Source organism: Odontomachus brunneus, unplaced genomic scaffold (genome assembly GCF_010583005.1).
Source record: "Odontomachus brunneus isolate Ranch 3 - 2012 unplaced genomic scaffold, Obru_v1 Obru_scaffold_015, whole genome shotgun sequence".
NCBI classification, from domain to species: domain Eukaryota; kingdom Metazoa; phylum Arthropoda; class Insecta; order Hymenoptera; family Formicidae; genus Odontomachus; species Odontomachus brunneus.
This window is the reverse complement of record NW_022639465.1, coordinates 317,430-334,242: the sequence shown is the minus strand read 5'-3', so window position 1 is coordinate 334,242 and position 16,813 is coordinate 317,430. Positions and strand designations below refer to the sequence as shown.

General features: G+C 34.3%; 2 protein-coding genes and 1 pseudogene across 2 annotated transcripts in view; all 3 read left to right on the top strand.

Moving 5' to 3' along the window:
• The first annotated feature begins 56 nt into the window (after positions 1-56).
• On the top strand, positions 57-3,649 carry LOC116841419 (annotated as a pseudogene).
• Positions 3,650-4,602: 953 nt separating this feature from the next.
• LOC116841418 (odorant receptor 63a-like) lies at positions 4,603-7,813 on the top strand. Its single transcript, XM_032809314.1, has 9 exons — positions 4,603-4,758; positions 4,917-5,033; positions 5,149-5,266; positions 5,401-5,662; positions 5,916-6,038; positions 6,169-6,259; positions 6,352-6,491; positions 7,538-7,670; positions 7,757-7,813. The coding sequence occupies exons 1-9, from the start codon at positions 4,603-4,605 to the stop codon at positions 7,811-7,813; spliced, it is 1,197 nt and encodes a 398-aa protein (XP_032665205.1).
• A 3,268-nt stretch (positions 7,814-11,081) lies between these two features.
• LOC116841417 overlaps positions 11,082-16,813 on the top strand; it is an 11,494-nt gene continuing 5,762 nt past the window's right edge. The window contains exons 1-9 of the mRNA XM_032809313.1: positions 11,082-11,225; positions 11,287-11,406; positions 11,861-11,978; positions 12,062-12,323; positions 13,148-13,270; positions 13,382-13,472; positions 13,552-13,685; positions 13,953-14,085; positions 14,158-14,205. Coding sequence (XP_032665204.1) covers positions 11,082-11,225; positions 11,287-11,406; positions 11,861-11,978; positions 12,062-12,323; positions 13,148-13,270; positions 13,382-13,472; positions 13,552-13,685; positions 13,953-14,085; positions 14,158-14,205 — 1,173 coding nt within the window. The remainder of the gene's footprint in view (positions 11,226-11,286; positions 11,407-11,860; positions 11,979-12,061; positions 12,324-13,147; positions 13,271-13,381; positions 13,473-13,551; positions 13,686-13,952; positions 14,086-14,157; positions 14,206-16,813) is intronic.

Genomic DNA, 16,813 nt, shown 5'->3' with positions numbered 1-16,813 from the left:
GGCTCGAAATTCAAATGACAGTGTAACGTGGAAGAAAAAAAGTTTCCTTAGCAAGAATGGGTTCATTTCAAAAGAATGACATACAGGATTACTACGATATTACTAAAAAGTTTTTGTTGCTGAGCGGACAGTGGCCTAATCAAAAACCTCGCGATAAACTATTCCGCACGAGTGTTATCTTTACGTGGATTATTACTATCCTTTCCGTACAGGTAATGTTAATTTTCGCAATTAGAACTTCTTTTAGAAACCGGTGGTGAATCGCTGTCAACGGTTCTGCAGCATTGTGTGTAAATTTGTAAAATTTTATATTTGCAAGACTTTAATTCTCTCACGTTAATGTGAATAACTTTACATTTTTGTTTCTCAGTTAGCGCAAATTTTCGTGGTATGCGAGACGTCGCAGTGTATCTTAGAAACTATGCCTATACATATGACCACATTGATAGGTTTGGTGAAATTATTAACTTGCCATTTCAATAATGGAAAAGTACGTTAGTCCCACACTACTGATAAAATGTTATTTAGTACAATCTGTTAACGATGTTGCTGTAGTTAACGAGCATATGATATCCGAGATATCGAATATATCAATTACGTTTGTAGATTGAGTACCTCATAAAATATTTACATGCGAATTGGGATATTCCCGACACTGAAGAGGAATTGGAGATTATGAGGAGATATGCCATGAATGGCAGATGGTACACTTTGGTATACACCAGTAAGAGAAATTTCGGTTCCGGTTAATGAGTATTTTCCACTTGTGATCATAAAAAACTATTTTTTTGAGATATTATACTTTAAGTTTCTTGGAGTGAGATTTCACTCCAAAGTAAATTGCGCCATTCGAAGTTAGAGTGAAAACTTCACTCCAAACGAGTGACAATTCACTCCAAATGAGTGAAAATACTGCTCGCCTGGAGTGAGTTCTCACTCATTTGGAGTGAAGTTCTCGCTCTAACTTCGATTGGCGCAATTTTCATTACCTTGGAGTGAAGTCTCACTCCGAGAAATTTAGAGTGTACGAAAATGATATAAACATGTGTAATATAAACAATTATATATAACGAAACTGACTTGCAGCGTACATTTATATTTGTGCGTGTATGTTTGGGTCAACTACGCTTTTACCGCGTGTTATGGACGCTATTATTCCCCTGAACGAATCTCGTCCGATAGTATTGCAGTGTCCGGCATACTACTTCGTCGACGAAGCTAAATACTTTTACTACATATTTTTCCATCTTCAGTGCGGCGCCATAGTAGGTCTTACCGGATTTATCGCGCACGATTGCATTTTTTTTATTTCCGTCGAACACGTCTGCGGCCTCTTCGCCGTTCTAGGGTAATTATTATTTACACTACAAACTAATATAATCGACATTTAGCGAGAAAATAATTTAAGTTACGTCAGCACAGCCATGTGCCAGTAAAATTTTAATATGATGTGTACAATATGTATAAATATAATATATTAATAATTTTAGTTCTTGTCGGTATGAATATCAAAGATATAATTTTTATAAATACAAATTTATGCGCTTTGTACACAAATATTTGCAGGTATAGGTTTGAACACTTTTTATACAAACGTAATATGACAAACAAGTGCCTGATTGATCCTTCGGACTTGTATGACAAAAATATTGCATTTTCCATTCAAGCTCATCAAAGAGCTTTGCAGTGAGTAATGCACACAATAATATTTTACATAGTTTTCTTTATAAATACTAAGCTCACTTTTAACAAGTGCTCTCTTCTACTGATGGATTTCGACTTCTTATAAACGATAATTTTTCATGACTACCGTTATGTTTACGACAGGTTTGTCACTTTTATCGAGGACACTTTCTCTTCATTCTTCGCCGTACAACTCCTGATCATTGTAATTGCAATGAGCTGTAGTTTGATACAAGTAAGTTCTTTCGAAATACAGGATTATAAAATTTATTACGCGTTAATGTGTTACAGAACTAAAATGTGATTTTATTTTTTTCGTGTTCAAGATCTCGGAGGAAACAGACGGCGATATAATAGAGTTGGCGAAATACATTATATTTATCATTGCACAGTTACTCCATTTACTTATTTTCAGCTTCCAGGGACAAAAATTGATAAATCATAGTATCGAAATGCACAGAAAAATGTGAGGAAAATTAAAATTCGAAATAAATTGGTTATAGGTTCGTCCGATATATAGAAGAATTATTTTTCATACGGAAAAAAAATTGGTTGAATCAATCAGAATTTGGGATACATCAACCAAAATATTTGGTGAGATATGTACGAATTATATTTTTAGTTTAATTAATTAAACAAATTTTTTTCAAGCATTTGAATAAAGTAATCACACAAATTTTGTCATTTTAACTAAACAGGATTACATTCAACATTTCTTACTAGATATTCCACTATTTTTTTTAATTGAAAGTTTTTCTGAATGTGTAAGTGTATGAAAATTTCGCTTGAAATCGAACTATTTATAATTGTCATGTTACAATTACATTTATTTTATATAATTGGTATATTATAATTATATGTGAAAAAATTTACTTTTACTTTAGTGGAATTCGATTAAGACTCTTCGGATTGCGACTTGCTTGTACACGCCCTGCGATGCTTTTCAAATTGACTGTTTTCTTGTACATTTTGTGTACTTACGACGTAACCAGTTTTGAATATCATAATATATATATTATAATAACTAGAATTTCTGTTTAGTTTAACCAAAAGTTGTTGACCACACATGTCACGTTCATCCATTTGTGGGCGTAACAAACACTTAGATGTTATAATTGGATCAGCAGTAATCAAATTTTCATTCTCTTAGATCTAAATGTTCTGGTTAGCTACCAGAATATTTCATTGTAATGACCAGAAATTCTGTTTTGTTCAACCAAATCTTGTTTAATCAAACATGTCACGTTAAGTCAACCGTAGTTATTTTTTCCGTGCATAGAAATATTATTGATACTATTAGATTATTTTCTGTAACTCGAGCGACATTTTTTTGGTACATAATAGTAATTTTATAGTTATAATGGCTTATGGTACAACATACCCGTCAGGTCGCAAAAACTGCTATTATTCGTCCTGAGAAAGAGTACGAAGGTTGTTTCCTTGTCCGCCGGAAAGATATATATATTTTCTCTAGAAAGTTTTACTTCGGTAAATAATTACTGCGACACATGCAACAGCATCATAAGTAAGGGAATACAAATACACGCACAAACTTATACAATTTTTAAATTTTCGTAATTTAGATCATAAAAACTTCGGTCTCCTACTTTACGGTACTGCAATCCACCAACGAGCCGTGACTGAGGACCGATAATTATCACACGTTTAGTAAAATTTTTTCATCGTTTCACCGAAATGACATCAGAAACAGTAACAATGGGTAATTACTCGATTATATGCCTACACTATTTAGCGAGTTGCAGCAATAAAGACATTTATTTTATTATTGATATAAACAAGAAATTAAAAAATTTTCCCTACCCTACACTTACGATTTCATTAATTAACACCGTCTTTTGTTTCTGCAGAAATATGCGCTTTTCGCATCTTTTTGCGATTTGATTTGATGTTTCGAATATTCACAGTAGATGTAGAAACACAATGTTTATCAAGAGTATCTCTTTAACTAGTATTATTATTTTTCGATCGATTTATTTCCTTTCCGGAACTTGTAAAGCTGGATAAAGCGGTTTTTTTCTTTTCATGTTGCGTTCCCACTGAATGCCAAAAAGTCCATAGTAACACGTTTAGCAAAGCAATTTCAACATTATTACAAAGTGACTTGTTACAAATGTGGAATAATCGTATGTTCAATAGGTTTTGTATGATTTAATGAATCACTCACGGATGAACAGCAATAAGTAGTTTAATTTATCTATGATATTCATTAATTTTATCCAGATATTGTTATATTTTTCTACTAATATTGAAAAGAAAATGGAATCTCTCTATCTCACATATACACACAAAAACACATGATCAAGTCAATAATCGTTCCACGTGTTTGCTTCTCGTTTCTGTATAAACTGCACTTTCTGCGTTTATCTCCAAGGGTTCCTGGCATGCGTGGTAAACACGAAAATACGCCGTCAATGGGAAGTAATAGTTTAGCGATATTATCATTTTCTGATCTATAAGTCCACCCTCGCGCGACTAACTGTTTCAGCCGTCAAGAGGCGAACTCTTTGACGTTACACTCTGTAGTAAGTTCTGCATGAAACAATATACAACTTCACAGGTGAGCTATACATTATTTATAGTCTGTTATTTTTCGTAAACCTAGAGTAGCGTCCTCTCCGTGTCTAAAGTAAAATAGAGAGAAAAAGTTTTGTTATCATTTTCAGATGGAAGAAAGCCCTATCTTGAATATTCTGCTGGACGCGTTTTGCGAGAAAGAAAGTTTTAAAACTTGCCTGCTCTATTATTGATAGGGTGTGAATGTAGCTATTATGTCATGCAAGAAAGGGGAGCGGAATTATAAAATATTTATGAACATTTTTCATGAGGTGAGTTCCATAGAAAAGGTCCGAAATTCAAATGATCGTGTGACGCGGAAGAGAAAAAGTTTCCTTAGCAAATATGGATTCAATTCAACAGCATGACAAACAGAATTACTACAATGTTTATGAAAAGTGTTTACTGCTGTGCGGACAATGGCCTTATCAGAAACCTCGCGAGAGATTGCTCTACATGAGTGTTATCCTTACGTGGATTCTTACTGTTTTTGTCGTACAGGTAGTGTTAACTTCCATCATAAGTACTTCTTTTAGAAATTGGTGATAAATGATTGTTTGGAATTCTGCAGCATTGTGTATGAATTTGGAGAATTTTATATTTGCGAGATTTTTATTCTCCCGCATTAATACGAGCAAGTCTACATTTTTGTTTTTCAGATAGCGCAGTTTTTCGTATGCGAGACGTTGGATTGCACGTTGCAAACTTTGCCATCCCATATGGTCCTATGGATAGTTATAGTGAAACTATTAACTTGTTATTTCAATAATCAAAAAGTACGTAACTCTTAAAATACTGATACAATGTTATTTATTACGTCTTAGTAACGATTTGCCGTAGTTGACTAGAATATTATATCCCAGGTATCGTATATATCAGTAATATTTGTAGATTAAATATCTCATTGAACAATTACATGCGGATTGGAATATTCTCGAAACTGAAGAAGAGTGGGAGATTATGAGGAGGTATGCCATGGATGGCAGATGGTACGCTTTGCTATACGTCTGTAAGAGATATTCTAGTTCCTGTTGATAAGAATCTTTCTTTTATAATTACAAAACATTATTTTTGAAACTTCACAAAGATGATATAAATACAGGTATAATGTATATAATTATATTCAGCGAAGTTGATTTGTAGTGTACGCTTACATTGGTATGTCTATATTCGCGTCATCCGCGCTTTTACCCCGTATCTTGGACGCTATGTTTCCCCTGAACGAGACCCGTCCGTTAGTAATGCCGTGTCCGGCATACTACTTTGTCGACGAGACTAAATACTTTTATTACAAATATTTCCATCTTCAAATTGGCGGCATGGTATGTGTAAGCGGGCTTGTCGCACATGATTGCACCTTCTTAACTTACGTCCAACACGCCTGTGGCCTTTTCGCCGTTGTGGGGTAATTATTATTTACTTTATAAACCAATACATTCGACATTTAGCGAGCAAATGACCATCTGCATAGTCGAATACAAATGAAAATATATAATATGCACAAATTTATCCATGACAATATACATATTAGTATGCATAACATACATGTACGTATATAGCATATTAATAATTTCAATTCATGTTAGAACATATGTGAATGTCAGAAATGTAATTTTTCAAAACACAGATTCATGCACATTGTATACGATTACTTGCAGATTTAAGTTCGAACACCTATTATATAAACGTAATGGTACGAAGAAATTTCTGATTGATACTTCGGATGACGTGTACGTCAAAAATATTGCATTTTCCATACAAGCTCATCAAAGAACTCTGCGGTGAGTAATAACATCTTACGTGTTATCCTTTATAAATGCTAAACTTACTTTTAAGTGCGTCTATTCACCTGATGGATTTCGATTTCTTATAAGCCACAATTTTTCGTGACTATTGTTATATTTACAACAGATTTGTTACCCTTGTCGAGGACACATTCTCTTCATCCTTCGCCATACAATTTCTGATAATCGTAATTGCAATGAGCTGTAGTTTGATACAAGTAAGTTCTTTCGATATAAAGGATTATAATGTTTTTTTACACGCTAATATGTTGTAGAATAAAAATATTATTTTATATTTCTTATGTTCAAGCTCTCGGTGGAAATGCAAGGTGACGTGATGGAATTGATAAGATACTTTTTATATTTCGTAGGTCAGTTATTCCATTTAGTCATTTTAAGCTTGCAGGGACAAAGATTGACAGATCATAGTTTTGAAACACATGCAAAAATGTAAGGAAAATTAAGATTTGTAATAAATTAGAGATAGACATTTTCGTTATTTAGCAGATTTATACTCCATAAAATATTCTCCGGAAAAAGAAATTGATTGCGACAATCAGTATTCAATACACTAAAACCAGAATGTTTAATTACATATGTACGAATTATAATTTTGATTAAAGTAACCAGATAAATTTGCTTACAAATGCTTAAGTGAAGTAACTAGAAAATTTTGGTGATTTTAATTAAACAGAATTAAATTCGACATTTCATACTAGAAATATTATTATTTTTTAAATTAAAAGTAACATGTGAATTTAAATATATGAATATTTTTTCTGAAATTGAAGATTTTATGATTGTCATATTATAATTATATTCGGTGAAATTCATTTTATCCTACTAGGATTTGATCCGAGATTTTCAAATTGCGACGTTTATTTACGCGTTGCGTCACTTTTCGAATTGACTGACTTATTGTGTAATATTTGTGTATAATCAGCATTGAATACTAGAATTATAATATGATTATATATAATAATATAATTATATTTAATTATATATAATAATTAGATATAATAATTTAAATAAAGAAAATATATATATATATATATATATATATAATAATTATATAATAATATAATTATATATAATAATTATATAATAATTAGAATATATAATAATATATAATTATAATATAATTATATATAATAATATAATTATAATAACCCGAATATCTGTTTAATTTAATATGTAATTTTTGGCCAAATATGTCACGTTCATTCATGCTATGTAGACATAACACGCAGACACGTGAGTGTTATAATCGGATCAATAGTAACCAAACTCTGACTGTGGTTAGACTTAAATTCTGGTTGACTATCGGAATATTTTATTATAGTAACCAGAAATTCTATTTTTTTAACCAAATCTTGTTTAATCAAACACGATAAACGATCTCAACCATATTTGTTCTTTTCATGCATAAAAATATTTACAATATTAGATTGTTCTCTACCTAGTGGTATTTTTGTATAAAATTGTAATTTTTTTAGTTATAATGGATTGTGGTACAACATACCCGTAAAGTCGCAAAAACTACTGTTATTCGCCATGACAAAGAGCACGGAATTTATTTTCTTGTCAGCCGGAAAGATATACATACTTTGTTTAGAAAATTTTACATTGGTAAAGTAATTAATGTAATACATTGTAACATTATTATAAATTAATACACGCACAAACCTATATAATTTTTAAATATTTGTATTTAGATCATGAAAACTTCGGTCTCCTATTTTACGGTAATGTCATCCTTCAGCGAGCCGTGATCGAAGACCAATCATTGTCATTACACGCGTAGTAAAATTTCTCCATTATTTCACCGAAATGACATCACAAATAGTATCAAATAATTATTCCAAGATATGTTTACACTGTTTAGCGAGCAATAAAGACACTTTTTTTTTATTACTGAGATAAACAAGTATTACAAAAAATTTGCCTTACTTTACACATACGATTTCATTAATAAACACCTTATGTTTCTGTAAAAAAAAAGGGCATTCCGCATATTTTCGCGATTGTTTCGAATATTCATAATAGAAACGCAGAAACACAATGTCAAGGGTATCTCTTTAACTGGCATTATTACTTTTAGATTGATTCACTTCCCCTCCAGAATTTGTTTAACTGGACTTCCAACAGAGCGGTTCTTTTTTTTCGCGTTGCGTCCTCACTGCATGCAAAAGAGTCCATATTAATACGTTTGGCAAAGCAATCTCAACATTATTACAAAGTGACTTATTACGAATGTAGAATAATCAATATATATGTTCAATATGTTATGTATGATTTAATTAATTACTCACGGATGAACAGCAATAAGTAGTTTAATTTATCTTTGATATTCATTAATTTTATCCAGATATCGTTTATTTTTTCACTAATATTGAAAAGAAAGTGGAATCCTCCTATCTCATGTATACACACAAAGAACACATGATCAAGTCAATAACAAATTGCAATAACGAATTGCAAGATTTTTTATTTCTAACGGTTTTTAATTTCTAATCTGTAGCATTAACATTTCACTAAATTTAAATATAATTTTATTTTTTTTGCGTTCAAGGTCTCAATAGAACTAAACGATGATATCACGGAGGTGATGAGATACATTACAAATAAGACAATGCCACTACGCGCACAAACTTATGCAATTTTTAAACTTTTGTACTTAAATCATAAAAACTTCAATTTCCTACTTTACGATAATGTCATCCTTCAGCGAGTCATAACTGATGACCGATAATTCACCAATTAATAAAATATCACCAACGTTCCATAGAATATGACATCACAAATAGTACCAAAGGACAGTTATTGCAACATATACGTGTTACTGTTTAACGAGTTAAAACAATAAATACGTTTATTTTACTAATCACATGAACAAGAAATAAAAAAATATTTTTCCTGCTCCACACATTAATAAACACCTGTTTTTGTTTCTGTAAAAATTGCGCTTCCCGCATCTTTTTGTGAGTATTCCGAATATTCATGATGAACGCAAAAACGCATTTTGAATCAAGAATATTTCTTTCAATCAAGAGTATTATATATATATATATATATATATATATATATATATATATATATATATATATATATATATATATATATAAAAGAATGATTTTAAACCTTTTATTCTCCCTCTAAAAATATAAAATTCTGAGAAAATTGTAAGATAATTTTTCATTTTAAAACTTCGTCTGAGGCTTATTTTTTAAGTTGTTAGTAAAAATAGTTTGTTTCTCACGAATCGAATACAAGAGGTAGACAAAATGATGCAACTTACCGTCAGACGTGGAAAGTCTGCTGCAATCAGCTGATCGTTATACACAAGCTAAATTCAAATATTCACTGCCAGCATAGCAATTGATGTTATAAGTACTTCATGTTATAAATACTTCATGTTATAAGTATACTATAGATTTTTATAACTGGGAAACATACTATAATTAATTAAAATACATAGCTACGATAATACACGCATATATATTCAAGCACTTTTCCTGTATCTCTCTCTCTTTTCTTCTCTTTACGTCTCTTTCTCCCTCACTTGCACTCACGTACGAACAGGTAATGAGAAAAAAAAATTTTTAAAACACAATTAATCACTATCAATGATAAGTTTTGGAAGGAATACATAACCAAATCCACGTGTTTATCTCCAAAGTTTTATCAGTCACCAACCTATATATATATATGTCGTAAATGTAAATCAGTGTTGGAAATTAAGGCATAAGGATTCACGTATACGTAGGCAATGCGATGGATATGATTTGCGTTAACGTCAATCGTTGTGCATTGATTTATAACACAAATTAATGTTTACGACTCTGTCAGCAACGATAATATTTGCGTCCAGGTCTTAACACTTGTACACACAGCGAAGGCAATTCGTTGACTGAACGCACGATGGGTAATCGTGCCCAGACACACTGGCGTTTTCCTTCCTTCACTTACGCACATTGCAATCCTCCGTCTATCCGCATGAAGAGCTCGTACTTACATGTGTATCATCGTAGCTGTGTTTTCTGAAATTATTGCCAGTTACAAAAATCTTTAGTATAGATATAAACTATCGATTTCTACACTGGCAGTGAATATTGGAAGCTGATTAAATAACTGATAGGCTACTTCCTATATCCGACTTGTGATAGGTAAATTATTTTGCTAACAACTTAAAAAATAAGTTTAACAAAGTTTTGCAAGATAAAAAGTTGTCTTAGAATTTTGTCAGAATATTGTATAACGATAAAAGGTTGTTTTGATATATAATTCGTTCTACTTCACCACGAATGTTGCGGAGGCAAATCTGAAACACTTTACACACACACACACACACACACATATATATATATATATAATTCAGAATTACAGATATATATGAATTCCCCCGTTATGTTTCGAGTGAGACAGGTTTATCGCAGATCGAATTTTCATGTCTCGGTATCGATTAACTATTACACAATTTATTAATTTCTTTTACCAGAGACGTGAGTTTCACATAAAAAAATGAACTGCACTTACTGGTGCGATACAACATGCAAATTCTTCACTTTCCATCGCGAAAAAAAGGAATTCTTTTCTCTCGGGATTCGATATACTATACGATATACTATACTATACGTCAAATATACCAAAAATTGAGAGGATAGCCAATCGCAAGCATATAGCAGGTAAACCTCCGTAGAAAAAACAACTTTCGCATTTAAGAGGCGCAGTTTTCCCATCATACGATCTTCGATTCCGGCAAGAGGAAATGTCTCTCAACCCTCTCGAAGCAGAAATACTTATTTTCTTAGACCCCCTAATTGGCACTTGTTATGCAGCGAGGGAAGAATCGAAATTGTTGGGGACATGAAATGTAAATGAGGCGCTGTCAAATGCATTGTCACATGTCGCACGACGCAGCACGCATGATCGCTGGAGGGGTTTCGAATGCACCCCGTTCCTATTTTCCCTACGGTCGAGGTCGACCACCTACTCGAGCCTCAGTCAACCAGAGAACGGTGCAGTATTTCCGCGGCAAAAATGAAAATCACTTGGAATTATTATTACGGCATCATCTACAAATTATCCTCGCTCACCGGCATATGGCCGTATCTGGAACCGAGAGCGAGGTTGCTACGCGTCACTCTACTGTCCGCCACGTTGTTAACTATATTCGTTCCGCAGGTAAAAGTCGAGACGACGTAATCACCAAAAGCTTATCGCGAGAGATTCGTCGCATTTCCAGATGGCGCAACAGTTCACCTGCGAAAAGGATCTGCAGTGTATGTTCGAGTCGATGACGTCGCTCCTCATGACCTGTACGATTTTGGTGAAGGTGTACACGTTCCACCTAAACATTCCTAAAGTACGCTTCGCGACTTGGTGTATCGCCGTACTCGACCTCGATAAAATTGCATTTCAAGCGGAAAAAAATGCTGAATGATGAAATTATTATTAACTATCTTTGTATGATAATTATCATCTTTATATGATAATCGTAATTCGATTATGATTTTAATATGATAATTACACTGAGAGAAAAAAGTATCTATGAAATAAAATATATTTATTCGATGGGTGCTAATAACATTTTTGTTCAAAACATTAATTTTTACTTGAAAAATAGATTAGTATAAGCAAATACGTAATTTATTCTAGCGAATAAATATTATTCATTGTTTAGATATTTTTTCTCATGTATGATTGTTAATGAATATTATAATGAAGTAGTAATGAAATATTTACGCGCTCTCGCAAGGGTCGACTCGTTATTTCGTCCGATTGCTGGTAAAGTATGCCATCGATCGAGTCTTTTCCAGATCAAAATTTTCACCGAGCACCTGTTCAACGACTGGAAAGAACTGGAAACCGCCGAGGAGTACGAAGTCATGAAGTCGCACGCCGATTATTGCAGACGATTCTCTTTGATATACTCGGGTGAACATTCGATATTATCTATTTCGGCTCGCAGGGGGAACCTCGGTGTCTTTCCTCTCATAAAACGCGTCTGCATTTTGCAGTATATTGCTTCATGGCTGTGTGGGTGTTCATGTCGGTATCGATTGTGCCATCCATACTAGATATCATATGGCCCCTCAATGAATCCCGTCCCGTACTGATGCCGTATCCCGGATACTACTTTACGGATAATAGGGAATACTTCATTTACATTTTCGGGCATTCTCTCGTGGCCTGGGAGATAATTATGGCCGGCGTAGTCGCTCACGATTGCTTGTTTGTGACTTACATCGAGCACATTTGCAGCAAATTTGCGGTGGTCGGGTGAGATATCAATTCCGCGAAGACAAACCATATAATATACTTGCAGACTCTCCTCCGCATTTTTTGTAGATAGAACGGATTGAACATAAAAGTCTCGTTTTGCGATATTTGCAATAATAGATGTTAAATAAAGGAGATTATTTGGTTGTAGAATATTAGATTTGGTTTCCAGGTTTGAGCCGCGTGGATTCTTCTTTGTTTGATTCTTTTGTTTTGTTAAATTCTCCTTTCTTTGGAATCGAACAAAGAAGAATCCAACCCGGCTCAAACTCGGAAACTAAACCTAATATGCATGGTCACTGCGAAAGTCTAAAATATCAAATAAAGATTGCAGAATGATCACGCGCGATATGGTAGATGAGCTGTAATGGCGACATGTGTTATTATATGCTAATACATTAAGTAAAACTAAATAAAAAAGTTTATTATTTTGCAAATACCCATATAGATTTTTAGTTATTAATGCAATGAAATTGTTGCATACACTATCATAGTTAATTTCGCGACCGATTCAAAATAAACCTTGCAATATATAACAGTAGAGAACACCACTAGCTCACAGCTCATGTACCATATGGCATGTGATCATTCACCAATTTTCTTTAATTAATATAATTAGTTTAATTAATATCTCTAATTAAACTAATATTATTAAATTATATTAATTTAATTATTATCTCGAGATTTATTGCGAATATCGCAAAACGGTATGAGACTTTTTTGATCACTTCAATCCGTCTTACGTTTTTACAAATATTGTCGAGGAGAGTCTGAGACTCTAAAACAAAATGAAAATATATTTGGAATGTGGAAATTGCTTGCAGATTACGTTTTAAATATTTGTTCTGCGATCTTGGCAAAACTGTGGAAAACATAAATACTGATCCGGGCGATACGTATCGTAAGAAAGTCGCTCTCTTCGTGCACACTCATCACCAAGCTTTAAAGTAAGCAACAAAAGAAGTAATGCAACGCGTTCCCGTTTGAAAGCAATAAAATTGCAAAGAATGGGGCGACGAATGAAAGTATTTCTTTTTTATCTCTCATGTTTGTCGCAGGTTCGCGCAGATTCTCGAGAGAACCTTCACCGTGCCTTTCGCGCTACAACTGATCTTCGTCGTGTTGATAATGAGCAGTACCTTGCTACAAGTACGTATCTATTCGTCGTGACGTGAAATAACGCTCGGATTCGGCGGAAACGTAGAACATTGTACTTTTCGTGCTTGAGATCACGAAGGAGTCCGACCTGTTGGAAATAACGAGGTACGTGTTATACGTCATTGGGCAACTGATCCACTTGTTCTGCCTCAGCTTCGAGGGACAGAAGCTGATAGATCACAGCCTGCAGATGCGCGACAGAATGTGAGTCGATCGTTTTCCAATAAACGCTAACTAATAGTAACAGAGTACATAGTCAAACTTATAATTTCTCACTTTGCAATGTAACTATGTTATGTCCAACATGTGTTACGTCAGTTTTACATTACTGAGTGGGAAATTAATAACGTCGTGACTGTTGGTTAATGTTGGCTGAACTTCCACTATTCCGGAATTGACCTTTCAATTGGCCCATGTCCCCGAAATGTCACTTCCCAAGCTCGATTCGTGTGTTTCGCGGGCATTTTGCAGATACAACAGTTCCTGGTACGAGGCGCCCAACAAATCGCAGAAATTGCTCATACTGGTGATGATACAGAGCCTTCGGCCGACTTGCTTGAGCGCCGGCAAGATTTACATTTTCTCCTTGCAGAGCTTCACCACGGTAAAGTGAGAATTATCCGAGACGCTGTCTCGAAGCCTCATTAATATAACATGAGTTTTCTTCTTTTAAAAGATTCTACAAACTTCGATATCATACTTTACGGTACTTTCATCCTTTCAATAAGTCACAGTAGATGACACTGATATTCTGTGCGAAGTGATACACATGAATGTGAGTCGATCGTTTTCCAATAAACACTAACTAATAGTAACAGAGTACATAGTCAATCTTATAATTTCTCACTTTGCAATGTAACTATGTTATGTCCAACATGTGTTACGTCAGTTTTACATTACTGAGTAGGAAATTAATAACGTCGTGTCTTTAATTTTAATTGAAATAAAACATATCTTTATTGCTTTTTTTTTAACGACTGTTAATACGTACAAAAACGTTGTTTGCTTCTTGTCAAAGTTTGCTGCATCGTTTTCAAAGGTACACGAGTGGCTCGCGAATTCTCTTGAATGAGAATCACGTTCATTTATCCACTCCTATCTCCCTTTACCTGTCTCGCTGACATATGGAAAAAAAATAAGAGAAAATTTGGTGGTGAGAAGGATCTGTTTTCGTGGGAGTTCCAATCTAAATATTTCGCCCAAAGAGGAAGTCTCCAAGCTTCCAAGCTCGACTCGACTAGCAACAGAATATAATGATATACAATTCCTCATGGATGGTGTGGTATCATGATGAGTAGTTGAGAAGTAATAGAAAATGCTCGCTTCCACTTGATATCACGAAAAAAATGTTTATAAAGTAAAAACATTAATCGCTGACACGTACTTGTAATACCGGATATTTTTATTATTTTGATTTTCAAATGTAAATATATTCAAATTTTCCACATAGAATATATATTTCATATAGTGAAAATTTAAATATTCTTATTTAAAAACCAAAACAATAAGAATGTTTGGAAGCATCGGTACTGTCGGGGGAAATTCACTTAATTTATACTTATACTTCATACTTCACTTACTCGCACATTACATTTTACTTTTTGTTTAAAATATTCAAAACTGTATAAATTATATTAGGTGAAGTAAAAAGTTCTGAGCGTTTTTTCGCTTTATTTCGACGATGAAATTAACATAGTTAGGATTATCCGATTTCGATCAAATATGCGCCGTTTTGTTTGATAACTTTTGTCCATTTTGAAGGCAATTTTATAATTCCGCGATTGAAGAAGTCCTCGTCCCTATTGGTAAAAAACTTGACCAGCTCATTTTCACAAGCCTCTCTTGAGGCCAGTTTTGTACCATCAAGAAAATTTTGCAAATGCTTGAAAAGATGATAATCGCTTGGTGCCAAGTCTAGACTATACAGCGGGTGCAATAGAACCTCCCATCCAAGCTCTCGGAGCTTCTGGCGCGTTGTTAATGATGTGTGCGGCCTGGCGTTGTCTTGATGGAACACAACACTCTTCCTATTGGCCAATTCTGGCCGCTTCTGGTCGATCGCCTGCTTCAATCTGGTCAGTTGTTGACAGTAGAGGTCCGAATTGAGTGTTTGGCCCGATGGGAGCAGCTCATAGTGGATGATTCCTTTCCAATCCCACCAAACACACAGCAAAACCTTCTTGGCCGTTAATCCGGGCTTGGCGATCGTTTGGGCCGGCTCACCGCGATTGGACCACGATCTTTTTCGGCTGTTGTTCTCGTATGTGACCCATTTTTCATCACCAGTCACCATCCGCTTCAAAAATGGGTCGATTTCGTTACGTTTCAGCAAAGAATCGCAGGCATCAATTCGGTCCAAAAGGTTCTTTTGCGTCAATTCGTGTGGCACCCATACATCGAGCTTCTTCTTGAGACCAGCCTTATGCAAATGGTTCCAAACGGTTTTCTGGCTAATCTTCAGTTCCTGGGCAATGGAATAAGTGCTCACATGCCGGTCCGACTCGACGATTTCCATGATTTTATCGACATTTTCGACGATTGGCCTACCAGAGCGTGCCTCATCTTCGACGTCCATATTACCAGAACGGAATCGTTGGAACCACCGCTTTGCTGTTGCATTCGATACTGTATTGGGTCCATAAACGGCACAAATTTTTTTGGCCGCCTGCTCCGCCTTTTCACCTTGGTCGTAGTGGTACTGAAGAATGTATCGAATTTTCTCTTTTTTTACTTCCATTTTGGAACGCTGTAACACACAACTGGCTTGACCAAACACAAAACTGTCACAGAACTTTTTTTGAAGCGTAATGTCACCTTTAAATCGCCGTATAGTATGACCCGATGCGATGCATACATCGTGAGACATGGCTCACTAAAGACATCTAGCGGAAAACGCTCAGAACTTTTTTCTTCATCTAATATAAATAAAATTCATGTGTCTGACAACTATTATAAGTGTTTAAATTTTTTGAAAAACTATGAACTCCTTATTCTAACAAAAATTGCGTTTAGAGAATAATATCAGGATCTTGAATAAGTTCTCGCTGTTTTATAACAGATGACGTTACCAGAATTGCGTGTAGTTTAAGATGGTAACGCATCTATAAGGAAGTACTATAAGCAAGCTTAAAATTCAGTATATGTCATTTCGCCGAAGTGTAAACAATTTTTTTTTCATAGTGTTAAACATGTCGAATTTCGTGCCAAAAAGAGTATTTGCGGGGAATTTTACCGCACTACTTTATTAAAAAAAAATCTGCAGCTGAAGCACACAGAATTCTTGTTGAAACTTACCGCGACCATGCTCTGTCGGAAACAACATGCAGAGATTA